The 17205-nt window shown below is 38.0% G+C and overlaps 1 protein-coding gene across 1 annotated transcript in view; it reads right to left on the reverse strand.

The window, feature by feature from the left end:
• The window catches only part of LOC146004296 (uncharacterized), a 953900-nt gene that overhangs the window by 10920 nt on the left and 925775 nt on the right, over positions 1–17205 (reverse strand). The window contains exons 33-38 of the mRNA XM_083143016.1: positions 14957–15079; positions 12310–12443; positions 10054–10274; positions 7853–8080; positions 6307–6531; positions 2667–2946 (exon numbers count right to left, since the gene is read on the reverse strand). Coding sequence (XP_082999142.1) covers positions 2667–2946; positions 6307–6531; positions 7853–8080; positions 10054–10274; positions 12310–12443; positions 14957–15079 — 1211 coding nt within the window. The remainder of the gene's footprint in view (positions 1–2666; positions 2947–6306; positions 6532–7852; positions 8081–10053; positions 10275–12309; positions 12444–14956; positions 15080–17205) is intronic.

Consider the following 17205-nt stretch of genomic DNA (forward strand, 5'->3'; position numbering starts at 1 on the left):
AAGTAAGAAACATAAAGGTGAGATCAGTCTATGTACATGCAATCACTTGTATATGATGATGACATTGCCCTGGTGGCATAGGAAAGGGAAAACTTACAGAAGGCAGTGACTGAATGGACAAGTACGGCATGTTCCATTCGAACCTCCCACATTTCAATTTATCCTTGCTAAAAGGTTATGAAACAGAATGGAATGCGAGTGGTACTAGACGAAACAGAAACTCAAATAATTTTATTGCATGACCTCGAAGTTCACCGTTCTCTCACTTTGCAGTGCCACAATCGCATAAAGCACAATGGCGACTCCGCAGCAGCTCACAATCTGTATTCTGGTATGCAGAGACCAAATCAATCATTACAGCACAAAGAAATTACCGGAGAGAATATGGAGGTGAAGCAACTGATGGGAAAACCATTAAGGCATGGTGTGCAAAGTTTTTGGTGACTGGAAGTGTTAATAAAGGAGGTGGAAGAAATTCAAGTGGGATTTCACAGAACTTCCACCATCTCCTCCGAAACAAGCCGACGAGAACCTCCGGATTGTTTATTAACACTTCCAGTTGCCAAAAACTTCGCACACCATGCCTTAATGGCTTTCCCATCAGTTGCTTCACCTCCATATTCTCTCCGGTAATTTCTTTGTGCTGTAATGATTGATTTGGTCTCTGCATACCAGAATACAGATTGTGCATGCTGCTGCGGAGTCGCCATTGTGCTTTATGCGATTGTGGCACTGCATAGTGAGAGAATGGTGAACTTCGAGGTCATGCAATAAAATTCTTTGAGTTTCTCTTTTGTCTAGTACCACTCGCATTCCAATATGTTTCATAACCTTTTAGCAATGATGAATTGAAATGTGGGAGGTTTGAATGGAATATGCTGCATAATAGAAGATCAATGAACAAATGATGAATGTGGGCAAGAATAAAGTGATGTTGTCACAAAAAGGTAACAAGCTGTGTTTCTTAACATCTACTGGAAAGAAAGATGAATCAAGTAGACAGATACATGCACCTGGTAACAGTGATAACACCAGATGGAAAGGTGGATGAAGAGGTGAACAATAAAGTTCAAAAGGCAAACCAGATCACCAACACTTACACTAGCAAAAGGAAATTAAATGACCACACATAGGTGACAATCTACATTTCAACACTTCATGGAATAGAGAGTATGACACTGCTACTAAAATATAACAATATGCTCTAGCCTGTTGAGATGAGGTTTCTATGATGAGCATTCGGAAACAAGAAGATACAGGATCAGGAACATCACTATTACAGATCAGCTACAGTAAAAACCATTAATCAATGTGATTGAGTGGAAGGCATGGTTTGGACACACGGTAATGGGGGAACGTTGTAGTCCTAAACAGACCCTGGGGAAGGGTTGGCCATAAATACAGTGGGGAGGATTGGTACAAAGAAACAGAAAACATCATCGGAAATCCTAAAACTTGCCTTGGATCGAACAGCGTACAACAATTGGACGAAGGAATCCGACGCCTAATGTCAAAAGAGAAGGGAGAAGAAGAAGAAGAATTTCAGAATTGCACAACACAATATTTCAAGAATATTAGACAATTCATGAAATGGTCTAAGTGTTAACTAATCTTTGTACAGTCATACCAGTCTCCATGCTGGAGTGGTTAGCATAAGATACAACATAGGTTTGACTGTTGCTTTAGACATGGTTGTGTCATCGTGTTTGTCCCATCATCAATTCATGAGTTCATCATTCATCAATTAGCCAAAGAGGTAGAAAAGTGACACAACATGACCAAAATACAAAATTGTACAGCATTGTTAACCCAAAAAGGTCCATGATAGTCTAATAATTTGGCATATAAATGAACAATACCCTCTTGGTTTTTTTTTCTGACTTGAATGAAATATATTTGTTCTAGAATCGAGATAAATGACTTTCAAGTTTAACGCTTGGTTCCATCCATTTCCTTTCCTCTGCCCCACTGGGTGATTAAGGGGAAGGGCAGAGGAAGTGGTCACTAGTGCGAGACCTTCAATATTACAATAATTTGTCACTTAACACTGAATAAATAGTAATTACCATGCCTAAAGCTTTCAACTTTAAAATAACACCTCACACACCTAACAACAGTTTCAATAGCTATGGTCATTATTATTAATGAGGTTATTTATGCTATATATTTTCCAACACTAAATCAGTTAAGACTTTTATCTGCTAATTATTACAACATTATCTCTCAAAATATGTCGATAAATGTGTGAAGAAAATTGTACTTCTAAATCTGAATAAATAACAGTTTTTCTAAAATTTTGAATTTGAGGCAGAGAAATTATAAATTTGGCATCAAAAACAGTCCTACATAAAGTAATTAGAAGAAATTATATCTGCAGTGAATGTTTATAGGTCAACTTCTTTAATGTACATGGAATTTTCCGAGCTCTGTCAAACATTGTAGTGTTATCTTTTTTTGTTGTTCATGATTATGTGAGTCTGAATGGCCATGTATGAAAGTATGTCATGCTGTTTGATTGTGAAAAATAAATGTCTAACAAATTTAGACAAATCAGATGAGTGCAATGCCAGTTAATGGTATTTTATCCTGTACCAACATCTGCAAGAAAAAAAAGATCAGTCCAACCTTACTAATACTAAAATAACTAAGATACGAAGAAAACATACCATCCAGAATCTCATCATCATCTTCATCATCGTCGTCATCATCGCTGAAGTCGTCATTGACAGACCCCCCACTTGTGTTGCTGATTATGCTGCTTGCTCTGCCCCCTGGTGGTTTTGTCCTCTGTTGACGTAAAGCTGGGCCCGGAGTGATCTCGGCCATCAGTTTCTTGTTCTTGATGAGAATCCGGTATTTCAGCTGAGTAGGTGATGGAAGTTGTGACTCTTCCGTAAAGTCAGATTCAAATAAGAATTTTGTTACAAGCTTCTCGCCAAACACAGACTGAAATTAGAAAAGTTTTTAAAATGGTCCAGTTTGCTGTCTAACACTAAAGGCAATCAGTTTCAGTAATCTAGTCTATTTTTAAATGGTACATGGCTAACATTTTTAACCCTTTCTGGACAGGCCTGAAAATACAGGGTTATTATAAATGATGGACCCATTTTCAAAACATCATATTTATTGAGGTACAAATCCAAAGTGAACAAGCTATATACCAATGGACAGAGGAAGGTTCAATGTTTGTTACCACAATGTTTGTAACTGTTATAAATGTTCAATGTGGCCACCATTGGCTGCACGGCAAACATCGATGCAGTAGCCAAACTCGTTCCACACACGCGTAAGCATATCTGCTGTTACCGAGTGCACGGCAGCAGTGATCCGGTTACGCAGATCGTTCAGTTGGTGGTTTGCTACCGAATTTGATACGGAATGCCCGCTGCACTGCAATTTGCGACTCACTTTTCGCGAACTCAAGGCATCTCGCTCACAACTGACAGAGACGGTCCTCTCGCGAACTCTACCGGCCGCTGCCCGCCAGAAACTTTGAACCTTCCTCTTTCCATTGGTATATAGCTTGTTCAATTTGGATCTGTACTTCCCTACCTATGACGTTTTGAAAATGGGTCCATCATTTATAATAACCCTGTACTGTGTTTTTCCCAGGAGATGTTTCTTTTTCCATTGTTCAGAATATCACAGAAAATATGTTGCTAAGCGTGTTATAATTTACCATTTTTTTTCCTCTACAAGATGTCCTCCCTCCCTCCCCACACAAATATATAATATGTTATATTTTATGTACATTTTCTAAAATTTATCAATATTTTTCTGTAACAATCTTTTGAAATTAAAAAAATGTGTATTGTAATGAATGTTACTGAAAAATATTTTCAATAAATAATAAAAAAAATAATAATAATAAAATTAACCCAAAACTTCTTGGGATTGAAATCATCAGTAAATGCAATCGAAGCAGAATCCTCATAAAGAATTTCCACAATATGCATGCAAATTGTTCAATGCTACAAGAGCATAAGCAAAAGAGTAACAAAATTCGATATGAGTACAAGGAATATTCCACAATGTAGAAAATGTGACATCTAGAGATTGGAGTTTGGAAGAGGTGGTTACAACACCCGTGCCCATCGTTCATTTAAAATGCAAGTGTGTAAAGAACAATGGGCTATGCCCATCGCTAGAGGCATGCATATTTCGTTTTTGACAAAAACACGAAATGTGAAATAACACATTGTAATGCTAATTTTTCATGTTACTGAAAGGTGTGAGGCGCATTTTCCTACCCTGTTTTGTCATGAAATGATGCAAAATTGACTCTTAAACACGAAATTTACCGTTTATATACCGACGCAACACTTTCCTAAGTCAGAATTATCCTGAGAGTTATGCAATTCACGGAAAATTAATTAATTTTGCTGTAAACATTTGAGAAGCAAAAATGAACCGATTTATACAGGTATAAAGTTAATATTTTGGTAATGATTTTTAAGGTGCTATTAGAAGGGATATGTTTATTTTGTGTAATAGCGCAGTTTTTAAATCAAGTTTCGGATTATATTCACATTTTTAAAGCCAAAATGTCATTTTATATGCTGCTTTTTCACCGCTATAACAGCGAAATTTCATTTTATTTACCGCTTTTGAACCCGAAATTGACTCTGTTTTTGTACCAAAATTTTGCTTTTTTTATTTACCAAAAATATGTGCCTCTACTCATCCCCCATCTTATCAGTAGACCTCGGATTTTTAGATTCTAAAAAGTGTGCTCTTAGGTTCCTAAAATAGGCTCTAAAAATCTAAACTAGATTTGAAAAACCCTACAATAGGTTCTAAAAATCCTAAAATAGGTCCTAAAATTTTTAAGTTAGGCTCGAAAAATCCTGAAGTAGGTTAAAAAAACAACTTTAAAGAGTTCAAAATTCATGAAAAATGCTGATTAGGTATAGTCACCGGCAATGAATATTGGTTACTTATATCCTGAAATACGCAGTATCTTTCATAACGTTATGAGTGTTGCCTAACCCTACGGCGATGGCAGAACTTACCATTGGAAATTTACTATTAAAATCCACTCTTCGCCATATAGTTAGGGAAAAATATTTTTTCATGTTATCCACAGTCAAAATCTGCAATTTTGTCTGTGAGGATCATCTTATATGCTGAAAATATTTTTTCAACAAAAACATAGTCAGTGGTGCAAACTTCAATGCTGAAATGTTAGTTTACAAGGCGTGAATGCCAAAGAGCACCGAAGTGACACAAAAGTGAGCAAGACCACACAGATCAGACTACTTTGGATTGTACAGGTAACAGTGGCACGAGACATTCTGCTTTGTTCAGAGCTTTGAAAAATCACCATGGACTTGGAGGAAGGAAAATCGACAGAGTATGTTTCAAATATGTTTGTCAATGAATTTTTTCGGGACCAAACAAAGCAAATGCCTCTGTGTGACATAACAATCTTTTAAAACCTTTAAAAATATATTAAAACCTAAAAAAGGCTTGATTTAGGTGCATAAACCTAAAATAGGTTCTAACAAGCAAAATAGGTTTTTAAGTCTCTATAAAACTTCATCAGTTGTTGCGCTTTTTAAAGAAACGCTGACATAACTTATTATTTCTTACATACCTGTAAAGAAAAAAAAATAGGTTAAAAGCCTAAAATCCGAGGTTTACTTATCAGACAGTAGTTGTATGATGGGCTATGCCCGTCACTTTTCTGGAAAGTGGTTAAATTACATTATTTTCAGTGTAAGGCACAGTTTGCATTTTGTTTATTTCTGTGTGAGGAATTCATGTGGGAAATACCTAGGGAAAGTCGGAAGAGGTAAAATAGTATAAAAACAAGATAACAAAAAGACTACAGTATGTGAAAATTGGATATACAGTATTATTATGAACATTGTAGTTACATTGCTCAGTACAATAGTAACAATGATATTAGTTAGGAAGAAAATAGTTAAACAATATTGAACTTTTTCTTTTATTCATTTTGGTTTATTTTACCTTGCATTTCTGCTACTTTTGGCTATTCGCGAAGATGAGGATGAATGATGATATGATGAAACTGACGAAGGGACACTCACAAAGAACACTCATGACCAGGCCAGGATTTGAGCCAGGAAACCCTAGCGTATATTTTAAAGAAGTTATCAAGTGTTTTAAGGTTCAGGATTTTGCATCATTTCCGTTAACAAACCCATTCATCTGAGCATTTATCAGGAGAAAACTTGGATATTTTTCTTGCTTTGGATTATACAGAACACCAGATTATCGAGCCACTACTGTATTGGCAAGGACATTATATTGGTCCATATCACTAACATATATTTCTCTCACCTTGAAAATATGAGCCATTCTGAACTGCTGTTGAAGTGAGCAATGGTTTTCTATGGACAAAATGACTGGGTATGGTGACGTAACAAACGCACTTCGATTGATGGCTTCTACAACAGAACGAAAGGGAATCTTGGTGGTGAAGGTGTGTCCATGGTAAATTAGTGGTGATCCATCGTCCCCATCCCAGCAATCTAATTCCACACAACGGCATCCCGTTAATAAAACCTGAAAGGAATAACACAATGTGAAACAGCATTAACTAAATTAAAACCAGGACTGAGCTGTTATCCTTTTGAACAGATTGCCAGTACCCTTACCAATTCCCACTGATATCAACAGATACTTGAAAATTGTAACAATCGAAAGTAGTTGGAACTATATTGTAGGAATCTCCCAGAGCTTTACTTGAAAATCCTCAAGATTCTACTGAACCATTCGTTGGTCTTGCGAGAAAAGGTACGTCGATGGTCGCGGACGGTCTCAGAGACCGGGTTTTTAAAATATGCCAAATTAAAGGTCTAAAACGCCAAATCCTCAATTATTACGATTACATTTTTTCTTTCACAATTGAGATTCTACAGGGTGGTCACAAAGTGGGCATACCCCCCCCCCCCCTTTATTTTCAACACTACGATGGTAATACTTGGATTACTTGATATGAACACGTACCTGTGTCATTGATTAACCACCTCTGGGACTTCTTGGAGGCCCTTCAGAATGTATTGAGGATCAACTGCCCGGAAAAAGGTCTTATTCACACTTGCATCACAAAGTGTGCCAAAATACGGTGCAGAGTTCGGTCATGATACGAAAAAGACAATCTCCACATCGATGTTCCGTACACAAAGACTGTCTCCATACTGATGTTCAGGTATGTGTTCATATCAAGCATTCAACCATAACAATCGTAGTGTCGAAAATACGGGGGGGGGGGGGGGGAGGGGGTATGCCCACTTTGTGATCTCCCTGTATAAAACTATAAAAATTTAAATTCTATAAAATTGTAAAAAGGCACTCTTCTTTAATTGGGCATGGAATGGCATATCGGATTTTCAGTAAAAACTAGGTACGCCTATAGTCGCGCATGGCCTCAGACAGCAAGTGGCTTCAATGAACCCTCCCCCCCCCCCCTAGTGGCTCAAATATCTTACTAACACTTAAAACAAAATCATGGGGTAACAGAGGAAGGTTAGAAACTCAGCTAGACAGAGGTAGAGTGTTGACAAAACAATCATTGATAAATAATGTTAAAACCACACACCTGGAACTAGAGACCATGCGTGACAAACGCAGGGTTAAGATCAATGTTTAATCATAAAGTTTATGATGATTACATTTACACACTAAACATTTAACTAATAACTAATACAGAAATCTCACTTTAAACTGTGGGCTCAGCTCAACTTTAACAGAGTGGTATCTTTCAATTGATGATTACTGTTGCGTTATCATCCTCACCCATAATTTATACAAAACGCTGCAACTAAATACCCCTTGGCTGATTAAAATACGTCACAAGGACCAACCTGCCACGATAATGCCTTACCTGACTATACAGTTCCACAGACGATTCTCCTTTCAACTGGTGCCCAGTCAAATAAGTATTGTGAGATGAAGCAATGTAGTAGACAGATAAAGGCTGGTCCATATCCGCCTCTTCTGGACACATCCTCTCGCTGATGAATGCATAGTTCTCCTTGTCCATGAGGAAACGTGCAAATCCCTCGAAAGAGAGGCAACTTTGAGAGCGAAGCAATGGATCTGGTTCATGACGCTTTGGGGAAAAAGTAATAACACTTTAAGTGACATTTGATGTTCATAATGTTACATTTCAGTGATTCAAAATTACTCTGAACATTTATTACTATATGAAAATAGCTATACCACATTTCGTCCTGTGAGAATGAGAGAGATATACTTACAGAAAAGAGGAAATAATGTATTCTGAGGAATGTGTCAGAGACTTAAAAAGATTCAGTAAATTGGAGATAACGTGACTCCAGCTTACTGCTAAGGATTAGAAGTGGAGATGCATCAATCTGACTCCAAGTAGAGCTCTTCAGAGGAGTTAATTTAAACAAAACTGAAAATAGCATTTTTGGAGTTTTCTGGTTCCCATAATACGATTTCAGGTTTATAATTTTCAATAAGATGAAAACATGTTACTCTTTCTCTTCACATTTGCCAATGAACATAAATTTTCACGTTTAAGAAACAGGCATGTTCTTTGTATATGTGGCAATTATACAAATGTCACTATAAAAATTCAAATCCTTTTATGTATACAGGGTTTGTCCAATAAGTATCGGGACTGAAGTAATAAAAATAAATTTATTGAAGATATATATGTACATTAATATTCTTCAAAATATGACCCTCCTGCATCAATACACCGATGCCAGCACTTTTTCCACTCTTCATACGTCCCCTGGAAGTCAGCAACCGCAAGGCTGTTCAGGCTCCCCGTCAAAGCCGCTTCGGCTGCCTCAATCGTCCCGAAACTATGTCCTTTCAGGTTTTTTTTGATCCGAGGGAACAAAAAGAAGTAGGGGGAGCCATATCTACACTGTAGGGTGCTGGCGGCAGCATTGACACATTGTGTCTCCCTCACAATTAGCAACCTGTGACTGGGCGCATTGTCGTAATGCAGCAGCCAGGAATCTGTGATCTCCCTTCGGATGCGGCGGACCCTAATCATCATCAGTCACAATTGAATGCACAGTGGATTTCAGTAAATTTAACTCCTGTGCTATTACACGAACGCTTAACCGGCGATCACTGTTCAGAAGCTCTCGCATTTTGGCCACATTTTCAGCATTTCGGATCGATGTCGGACGTCCAGTGCATTGTTAGTCTTCGATGTCTTCCCCGCCATCTTTGAATTTTTTATGCCACTCAAAAACACGCGTTCTGGTCATGGCTTCGTCTTTGTAAGTCTCCGTAGCAGATTTGTTCAGTTTAACGCAAAATTTGATGGCACAACGTTGCTTGATGGTTTGCTGCATCTTGACTCTCGACGCGAGCACTAAACTCACTTTCACTTCAGGCGTGACCTACACACTCCAAAGGCTTGGAGGCAACTGAGCTAGGTCTTCTAGCTCACGTGACATCCCGCAACACCGATCCCACCCACAGAGACCACCCTCCACCCCTTCCCATTGGCTGGACAAAATCAATCCCGATACTTATTGGACAAACCCTGTACATAAGTTTGTTTTTTTAAGCTCAAAACTTAAGATATAGGTGATAAATAGGTTCAGAAATTTTCTGGATTTTTGATTGATCGAAATGAAAATTTTGGATGAATCAGCATTTGTACCCATCACATTATATGTTATGTCACATCTCTCTTAGGACTAAGTTAAAGGCTGATGATGTAAAGAGGTGCTTAGCACATATAAGAACAAAACATAGTCTACAGAGGCCTGCAACATTGCAGTTACCCGAGAAGTGACATTGACTTTTGGATTTATTTTGTGAACATCACCCCTTATATCCCAAATTTTCTAGATTTATTTTATAATTTATCACTACAAAGAAATACAGTGCAACCCCAATTTTAAATTCCCAAATTTTTCAATATTCCAATATACATTTAATCATCATGGTCGCAATATCATTCCTTAATGATAAGAGCAATGTATGTGCTTGAAACTGGATGCTAATGCCAAATTAACTTGGCTGGTATCCTGAGAACACTTGTTCGAATAAAATCGAGGTTTCACTGTAGCTATAAGAAAGCATTACCTGAACAAGGCACTTAATTTCTTCATCTGAATAATGTTCCAATTGCTTAGTTTCGAGGAACTTTTTGAATGTGTTTAGGGTGATGACTTGTGACTTAGAGGTGTCAACTCCTGCACAGTTTGTTACAATACTCGCTGCTGCAATTGCATCAAATATTTTCTTCTTTTGATTGGTGCTCTTATATTCATAAAGGTCCAATGAGCTGTTCCTGGTTAGAAGGCCTGCGAAGAATATAGAAACATTACATGAAAGCCAGAGAATCGAATTGGAGATGGTGGAAAATCAATACATTTAAATGTCAATTACAGTACGTACTTAAGATCTTTATAACGAGTGTCCCACTCGAAGGTAGCCCCACAAAAAATCACGTCATTGCATAAATATTTGACCATTTGCGATGAAATTTTGAGAGAATGTAATTTATTCCATGAGAAAGGTGACGCGGCAACAGTGTACATCGTAGCCATTGAGGAAGGGCAGCAACAAACAACTTTCATGAGTCGTTGTTGTTGGCGCCGTGTTTTCAGTGAACTGTTTCGAGAGTTCGTGAATCATTTGGATGATTAGGAATTGACACTCAGTTCGTACCAACAAGATGGAGCAACATGCCACACTTCTCAAGTGAGCATGACTGAGGTGGAATCCTTTTTCCCTGACAGAGTCATTTCAAGAGGATTATGGCGTCCCAGGTCACCGGATTTGACCCCACCAGACTTTTACCTGTGGGGTCACCTGAAAGGCAAGTTCTATCGTGACAAACCATGCACCCTCCATGAGTTACGGGAGAACATCCGCCATAAAATCTAGGCAGTGATACCCGACGTTCTGGCAGACACATTCACAAACTTGCAACGTGGTGTTCAAAAGTGTTTAGACGCTGGGGGATGACATTTCCAGCACCTCATGTGATTTCATTTCATTTCTCACATATACAGGTATATCAGGTGCGAATTTTGTTTCATTTCCTCTCCACCTACCCTTTTTACACAACAATTTCTGGGACTACCTTCGAGTGGGACACCCTGTATTAAACTCTTAATATTTTTTAATATTTTGTATATTCCCTACCTAGTGTACACTGTTCTTACCAGTGGAGGTCTCCTCGATGGCATAGTGGTAATGCCATCACCTTGTAATCAAAGGGTTCTGGGTTCGATACCCAGTGGTTCAGATGGTGGAGTGGTGGGTGTCCTTCATTTCACTGTTACCTTGTTTCTGTTCTCAAACCTAACTGTGCTTAAAACTAAGTGAAGGAACATGCTCATAGTTAGAGACCAGATTTTAGAGAGAAGTCCTTTTTTATTTTTCAGTATGGTTTTGGCTTCCCCTTTCTTTTCCAGTTTTTCAGCCCACATTCCCCTTTTTTTCAGTTTTTTAAAAACATTTTCCTTTTTGGTCCCTTTATTGTCTAGTTTTTCAGCCTACATTCCTTTTCTCCCTTTTAAAATAATTCTTCCTTGGTCCCTTTACTGACAAGGTATCAAATATTTTGTACAACTGTTTTTTCCCTGAACAAAACATTCAACAATTGTCTATTTGATGCAGTCTAGAGGAAAGAAAGAAAAAGCGCCTTCCACCTTACCTTCCCTCCATGAGTGTTGGGAGTACGTTGCAGCGATTGTTGAAACAATGCAATCTGGGATTACGCAGCAACGAACACTTTGTAAGTGGCACGCCTGTTGGGTGAAAGTGTACTTATCTAATAGATTTAGACTTTTATTGTGAAGTTTTTTAGAATAGTCTTAACTTAACTGTGTGACAGTATTGAGTGTCAGTGAAATGGGGAAGTGAGATACAAGTGCCAGCGATCTAGATTCCATTGAAACGGATGGTAAGATTATTCGCTGTACTTTACCTTAAGAAAAAAAAGGAAATGAAAAAGGACTATAGTTTATTTTTACAATTATTTACAATGAAAGCACAATATACCATTCATATATAAAAAGGGATACTTTAATATGAAATATAATGTATTCCTTTTTACAAATGAATGGTATATATATTGCTGTTTCATTTAAAAAAGTATTTTTAGTGGAGTACAAAAAAACTATAGTCCTTTCTCTCTCTTTTTTGGTAATAATTTTCCCTTTTTGTCCTTTTTAGAGGAAAATTTTAAAATTAAAAACAACTTTAAAATCCCATCTCTACAATTACGAATCGAAATCTGTATTTGGGAAACACCATATGGACAAAACAACAAATAGCATTTGCATTGTGCAACTACTCATTTAAGATCAAAGTAAGTAGCAAATGTACCTATTTTCTGGGGTGGACGCTTTGGTTGATCAGGTGAGCTCTTCCGACTCTCGTTGAGTGAGCTGTCTGACATGCTTCGGCTTGTAACAGCAAACTGGTCAAACAGATCCCTCAAATCCTTTCTCGCTCGCAGACTGGAAGGAAATAAAACACACTCAGTTACATGCACTGGCACAAATATAGTGAGTTATACATTAATGCATATTGCAAGAAAATAACAACTGGAAACATAAATTCACTATAGCAGCGGTTCCTCAACTGTGGTTCGCGGGACCCCCTCAGGGGGTCCATGAAACCCTCCCCCTTCCTTAAATTGTGAAATTCAGTGATGAAACACTAGAAAGAAATATGTATGATGCAAATTTCGGGCTTTAAACTTTGAGTTAATTCTCGGAGGTCTGCGAGGGCAAGTGATCTCTGAAGTGGGTCCATACTCTAGGAAAGTTCTCAGAACTGCTGCACTATAGTATAACTGTTCCATATTAACAAGTCATAAAACATAACAACACAACTATGGCTGAATACAACCTGTGTTGATGTATCAGTATGAGCTAATATGGGTGGTATCGGTATTGAAATGCCTGCCTCCGTGACCGAGCTGTTAGCACAGTGTGCCACGATGCCAGACGTCCCAGGTTCAAATCCCAGCCTGGACATGGGTGTTCTTTGTGAGTGTTCCTTCATCAATTTCATCATTTCATCCCTCATCCTCATCTTCACGATTAGCCAAAAGTGACAGAAAAGCAAAGTAAAATAAACCAAATTAATCAATCAATCGGTATTGAAATGTATGAGTTAAGAAAGTGTTTAAAACATTTGTTATTTAATGAGTCAGTAGAATATTGATTATTGGTATTAAAAAAAGTTTATATCGGTACCTTGTCAGCAGTGACTTATCCAACACTTCCTCAGATTTTCTGAACAACACTCCCCCTAAAATTTTTCACAAAGGCTTGGTCATTTATGAGTCAAAATTACTATTACAATTGATTTAGAAATCATCTCTCACTCCCACCTAGATTGAAAATTCTGGATAAACCCTTGCTTGTATTAGTCAATATTTGGTTCATCCCAAATAAGTTTACAAGTGCCAATGGTATAGCAAGAACACACACATTGACTGTATTTTGAAGCATACCTTTCATATGGCTTACAAAACGTGCGCAAGTGACTTCAAATATTGTAATAGCATATTGATTGACTGATTTACTTTATTTTACTTAGCATTTCTGTCACTTTTTGACTAGTTTTAATAGTATAATATAATGTACCATTAGTAGTTATGGGATTGTTAGAAGAAACAACTATTCTCTGTTGCAGGAGCCTGTAGAGTAGTGAATGAAAACTAGTCCTCTGTGCAAGTAGTGACTTAAGAGGGCTCAACCAATTTGCAGCACCGTAAGCTGCTTTGTTCTGCCCACTTGCTTTCTCCCCTTTTCTACCATCATGCACAGCATTGCTCTACAGGCTCCTGGAGCAGACTTTATTTTGTTCATAAGCACTGGTTAATCAGGGTTGCTACGATTTTGTGATAATGAAATTCCCTGACATTTCCAGGTTTTCCAGTCCAAAAATGAAATTTCTCCAGACATGTTTATCATCATGATTTTTGCTTTTGAGCCTTGTGTTTTTCAGTTGAATATATAATCCGTTAATTATTATCAATATTCACTTTCACAACTTCGTTTTAGCAAATTTTATTCCACACGCACAAAAACACGTGAAAATTGGAAGAGTAAAATGTAAAATTACAATCGGCATCAAATGTATTGGGTGCTACAATCAGGCGCATCTAGCCTTCAGGCTAAGGTAACAGAGGTCCATTATTTCACCATAACAGATCTCCACAATATAAAAACAACAGGAAGAGTTCATAAACCATATACAATTTTTCATTTTCTGGCGGATTTATAGTGACGTAGAAAATCCTGCTTTTTTTGGCTTACATTTATAACCACACAGCATCTGGAGGAAATTTTTGTTGCATATAGGAATTCTATAGGAAATGCCAACAAGACTAAGATCTATAAAATAATAGACAATAACCTCATCTTCACCAACGTTTACAATAATTATGATCATATTGTCAATGCACTTTAGATCAATCAGATATCTGGAAGGAACCATAATTTTGCACAAGACTGAGAATCATAAGAACAAGTTTCTAAACGGAATCTTTTTTGGGAGTGGAATCACAAAAACCAAATCCAGAAGTGGAAGTGAACTGCTTGTTTATTTTGCAACTTTTTCACTTGCAGACTCCAAAATGCATGTAAATTCCAGACGATTCCCTGATTTTTCAACGATAAGCAAAATTCCCTGACTTTTCCCTGTTTTCCAGGTTTTCCAGACACGTAGCAACCCTGTTAATGGACACTAAAGGAATTTAAAAAGAATTGTTATCATGGTAAGGATGCACAGTAAATACAGTAAAGTCAACCTTTGTTCTCCATGAGGTGATCAATGACATTCCCCCCAGCATTAAACTCCTCAGTTATTACTGCATAAAGGTCACACAGGCTCTGTATTCGATAAGCCTTTCCCCCTCGGTAGCCCCACAGAAACAATAACATGACTGGTGTGGTAGATAGAAACCATAATTGTAAAACTACTTATCCCACACCTAACATAAAAAATGAGCACTTACCTAAAAGATCTAAACAGAGCCACAAAATCAATGAAGTCCAGTTGAGTCTCATGGGTGATGGAGCCTGCTCTGAAATGCCGCATCTGCCAGAATTCTCCCCCTCCAACAGACTTCCCTTTCTCCCTGTAGATACACAACTATCAATTTCCAGGAACAATGCCTATCAAACTCTACACATAATATGCAAACATAGGGATCAAAACAGCACAAAGCAGAACAAGAAAAAAAATTAACAGTGAGAATGCAGACATCATTCAGAGCAGTAATTTATCTACATGCTCCAAATGTCCCCCAAAATTTCTTCCAAAAACCCCCTAAATTTCTTTAACAAACGCCCAATTTATGGTCATTTTGGCTCTAAATTTATACTTACACTCCCCCCTAAATACAAATCTACACTCCCTAGATGGAAATTTTGAATGAACCCCTGATTCAGAGCAAAATCAGCTGATGATATTAATCAAAGATACAAGAGCTGTAGCAAGTCAAGAGGGACATATTCATCATTAAACTTCAGATGTTTCAAACAAAATGTTTGGTGCACTGAAAGATGGAAGATTTTTTTTTAAAGTGATTTTAACAGGGGTGCCCATAGGGGGAGGGAGGGAGATCAGAATATATATCTCCTTACTAATTCATTTACTTTAGCTGGTCCAGGTCACTTTCACTACTAGGTACACCATACTTAATCCATTAGATGAAGGAAATGAGGAATTTAGAGGGGGCGGGGGGCAAATCAAGTAAAGTATTTGGTAAAACTAAAGATAGTGACTTACAGAAATATGATAGTAGCAGACATGCTGTCATAATTAAATACTTTATGGGGAACATGATCTTAGAAGGATGGATGGGCTCCCAGTGCTCCCTAAAGACATCTATTGGCTGAAACTTTTAATAAATAACTTCCCTCAAGAGAAATGATTGCTCCAGGAATTAAAGTACCGTATTTACGTGTGTATAGTGCGTGTGCGTGTACAATGCGCATCCTGGTTTTTGATGGGGAAAAGTGACAAAAAATTATATCTCGTATATAAAGCACAGTACAATCCAGTTTTAAGAAATGGCTTTCTTAGTTGTAGGTCGTAAAGCTGTTACTATGCTGATCAAGAGTGAATGACATCATACCTATTCAATGAGTAACCTCTTGTGTAAACAATAAGTCTCCAACCCATGCCACCTCCCCCGTCTCCCTCCACTGTGGTTAGCATCCCAAAGCTTTCACTCTTTAACCACCTTATTTATTCTGTAATAGTAGAAAGCGAGATTAAAATTATGTTATGGATTTGCAGTGCTCAGGAAGTTATATTCTATTATTTCTCGCAATACAAATACTGCTAATATGCATCCCATGTGATGAAAGGTGCATGCTCGAATTCCACAAGAGTTGCACTGCTTTTCTGGGTGTCGCAGAACATTACATTACAAAGTGAAAAATCTTGGAAATGGCCTTCAAACTTTTATACGTGATTTTGCTCATTCCTTCTTTACTTTTTCTAAAATAACTTCAAAACATATACTTTTTCCGTGGCTAATGTAACATTTATATGAGGCACATTCAGTACCTTCAAACTAGCAGTTAGCAGCACAAGATTTCTTCCATTACGGAATTTACACACTCCAGATTAGGCAAGTAGTTTGAAAGAGTCGACCTTGAAGAGTGAATAGTGATGCGGGAGGCTGGTATATGTCAGGAGTAGTGTCACTAGCGTGCCATTTTATGGGCAACCTGTGTGATGTCACTGAGAGATCATGGAGTGTGATTATCACGGGAAGATGTCGACTGCGTGGTTCCCTGTGGAAATTAAATGGCAACGGTCTTCTGGGACGAACATGGCATCCTCATGGTGGATTGGTTCCCGCCGAACATGACCATCAACAGCGATGTGTATTGTGATTCTCAGAAGTTGCGTCACCGGATACAGCAGTATCGCAAGGGAAAGTGGTTCAAGAATGTCCTGTTGCTTCATGACAATGCTCGTCCACATACCAACCACCACACCGAGGCTAAACTGAGATCACTGGGTTTCACTGTGTTGGCACATCCTCCTTACTCACCAAACCTCGCACCGAGCGACTACACCCTCTTCAATGAAATGAAGAAGTCCCTACGTGGTGTCAGATTTCCGGACAATGATGCCCTCCAAGTAGCTGTCAGAGACTGGGTACGTGACACCCCAAGAGATTGGTACCGTGCAGCCTTACGCAAGCTACAAGAGAGGTGGCAATGTTGCATCGCTCTTCAGGGAGAA

The sequence above is a fragment of the Lepisma saccharinum genome, chromosome 21 (assembly GCF_977018435.1).
Source record: "Lepisma saccharinum chromosome 21, izLepSacc3.1, whole genome shotgun sequence".
NCBI classification, from domain to species: domain Eukaryota; kingdom Metazoa; phylum Arthropoda; class Insecta; order Zygentoma; family Lepismatidae; genus Lepisma; species Lepisma saccharinum.